The 1793-nt window shown below is 38.3% G+C and overlaps 1 protein-coding gene across 1 annotated transcript in view; it reads left to right on the top strand.

The window, feature by feature from the left end:
• The first annotated feature begins 542 nt into the window (after positions 1 to 542).
• The window catches only part of LOC116853237, a 9610-nt gene continuing 8359 nt past the window's right edge, over positions 543 to 1793 (top strand). Inside the window, exon 1 of the mRNA XM_032834193.1 lies at positions 543 to 1517. Within this exon, the coding sequence (XP_032690084.1) occupies positions 625 to 1517 (893 nt within the window). The 5' untranslated portion in view covers positions 543 to 624. The remainder of the gene's footprint in view (positions 1518 to 1793) is intronic.

Genomic DNA, 1793 nt, shown 5'->3' with positions numbered 1-1793 from the left:
ACAATTCAGTCATTCGGTTAACTCTAAGTCCCTCGGTTGCCGGAATATTAATTTGTTAATTAACAACTTCGTTTAGTTCGAAAGCTCACACCGCGAAACAACAACCCAATCGTTTTTTACCTCTAAATTCACGGGTTCTTGCGGTATTTAACTGTAACATTGTTAAAATCCCAAGCACCAAATACTGGAGAGTTGAGGACCGCCATTTTGCTAATTACGAAGTCGTTAAGGGGGAACACCACGGTGACGGTTTCAAAAAATCGATTTTTTTTTTGCATTTTTGTGATGTTTGGAGTCTTAAAAATATGTCCCTATAATATTATGGTGAAATTCGTAACGGAACTATAGTAAATATGTCATAGAGTAGAACTTGGTCAGATGCCGCTAGTAGAACTGGCCGCGCGCTACCTGAAAAGATTCGGCAGTCCCCTTGATCTGTCTGTAGGGAGTTTTACCGGTATTCTTTTATTGTCTACGTGCTTGAGTTCTGTTATAAGTGTAAAATCTTCCTTTTGTAAAGCCTGCACTTTTTGGAAAAAACGAAGCAATACTGTAGAATACGAAGAGTGGTTACAATCTCATACAGATGAATGCACGGCAAATCATGAAGGCTCCTCTGGAAAAATGGAAGTCGATGGAATTCGCGAAATGTTTCTAAGATCCGAAAATCTTCACAATGTTCGATATATAAATTATATTGGAGACGGTGACAGCAAAACTTACAAAGCAATCGTCGATTCGGTTCCGTATCCTGTTACAAAAAAAGAGTGCATTAACCACGTACAAAAAAGAATGGGCGCAAGGCTACGTAAATGTAAAAAAGAAAATAAAGGACTAGGAGGTAAAGGAAAACTTACAGCGAAATTAATTGATGATTTAAGTACTTTTTACGGACTAGCTATTCGCAGACATCAAAATTCTGTGGATGAAATGTATAAAGCAATTTGGAGTACTCTGTATCACAAGAGTTCATCTGACGACAATCCGAAACATGATTATTGCCCGGAGGGGCCAAATTCTTGGTGCACTTGGCAGCGAGCAAAAGCTGTACGACAAAGCGATTATACACACAAAACACCGCTTCCTGATGTAGTCATTGATGCAATCACTCCCATTTATAAAGATTTGAGTGATAAAAGGTTACTTGAAAAATGCTTGGGAGGTTTTACTCAAAATAATAATGAGAGTTTTAACAACATGATTTGGAGCATCGATCCAAAAACAACATCAAGTGGAGGTATAGTCGTAGAAATCGCTGCAAGCATTGCTGTTTGTATTTTTAATGATGGATACACCGATGTATTAAAAATAATGGAGCTGCTGGGAATTAGAATTGGACTGTCAGCATCACAATTTCGCGACTACAAGGACGATCAACGGCTTTCACTTGCAGACCTCCGAACGCAAGCGGCGACGCGTGAGGAAAGATTGCGAAGAAAGCAAAGCAGAAACGAAGCCGAAGAACTAGCTATTGCTTCAGAAGGCACTTCATATGCACCCGGATTGGACGCACTTTGGTTCGTTACAAAATTTTATCGTTTTATACGAACCAATTAGTTGTAAAACTTTAAACGCGTTTTTCTCGAAACCACGTTTTCGTAACTGGGCGCTCTCATCTCTCGGCCAATTTTTATCCGATTAACTTGAAATTCGGACAGAATGTTTACAACAAAATTGTCTTCAGTTGCACGTAGGGATTTTTCAATCGGATTATTAGTTTTTGAAAAACAATTAAAGAAGTAACGAATTTTTGTTGAAAAATCGAAAACTTTTTTTTTAAACAGTGCCATTTT

The sequence above is a fragment of the Odontomachus brunneus genome, unplaced genomic scaffold (assembly GCF_010583005.1).
Source record: "Odontomachus brunneus isolate Ranch 3 - 2012 unplaced genomic scaffold, Obru_v1 Obru_scaffold_292, whole genome shotgun sequence".
Classification (NCBI taxonomy): Eukaryota; Metazoa; Arthropoda; class Insecta; order Hymenoptera; family Formicidae; genus Odontomachus; species Odontomachus brunneus.
This window is presented reverse-complemented; position numbering and strand designations above follow the sequence as displayed.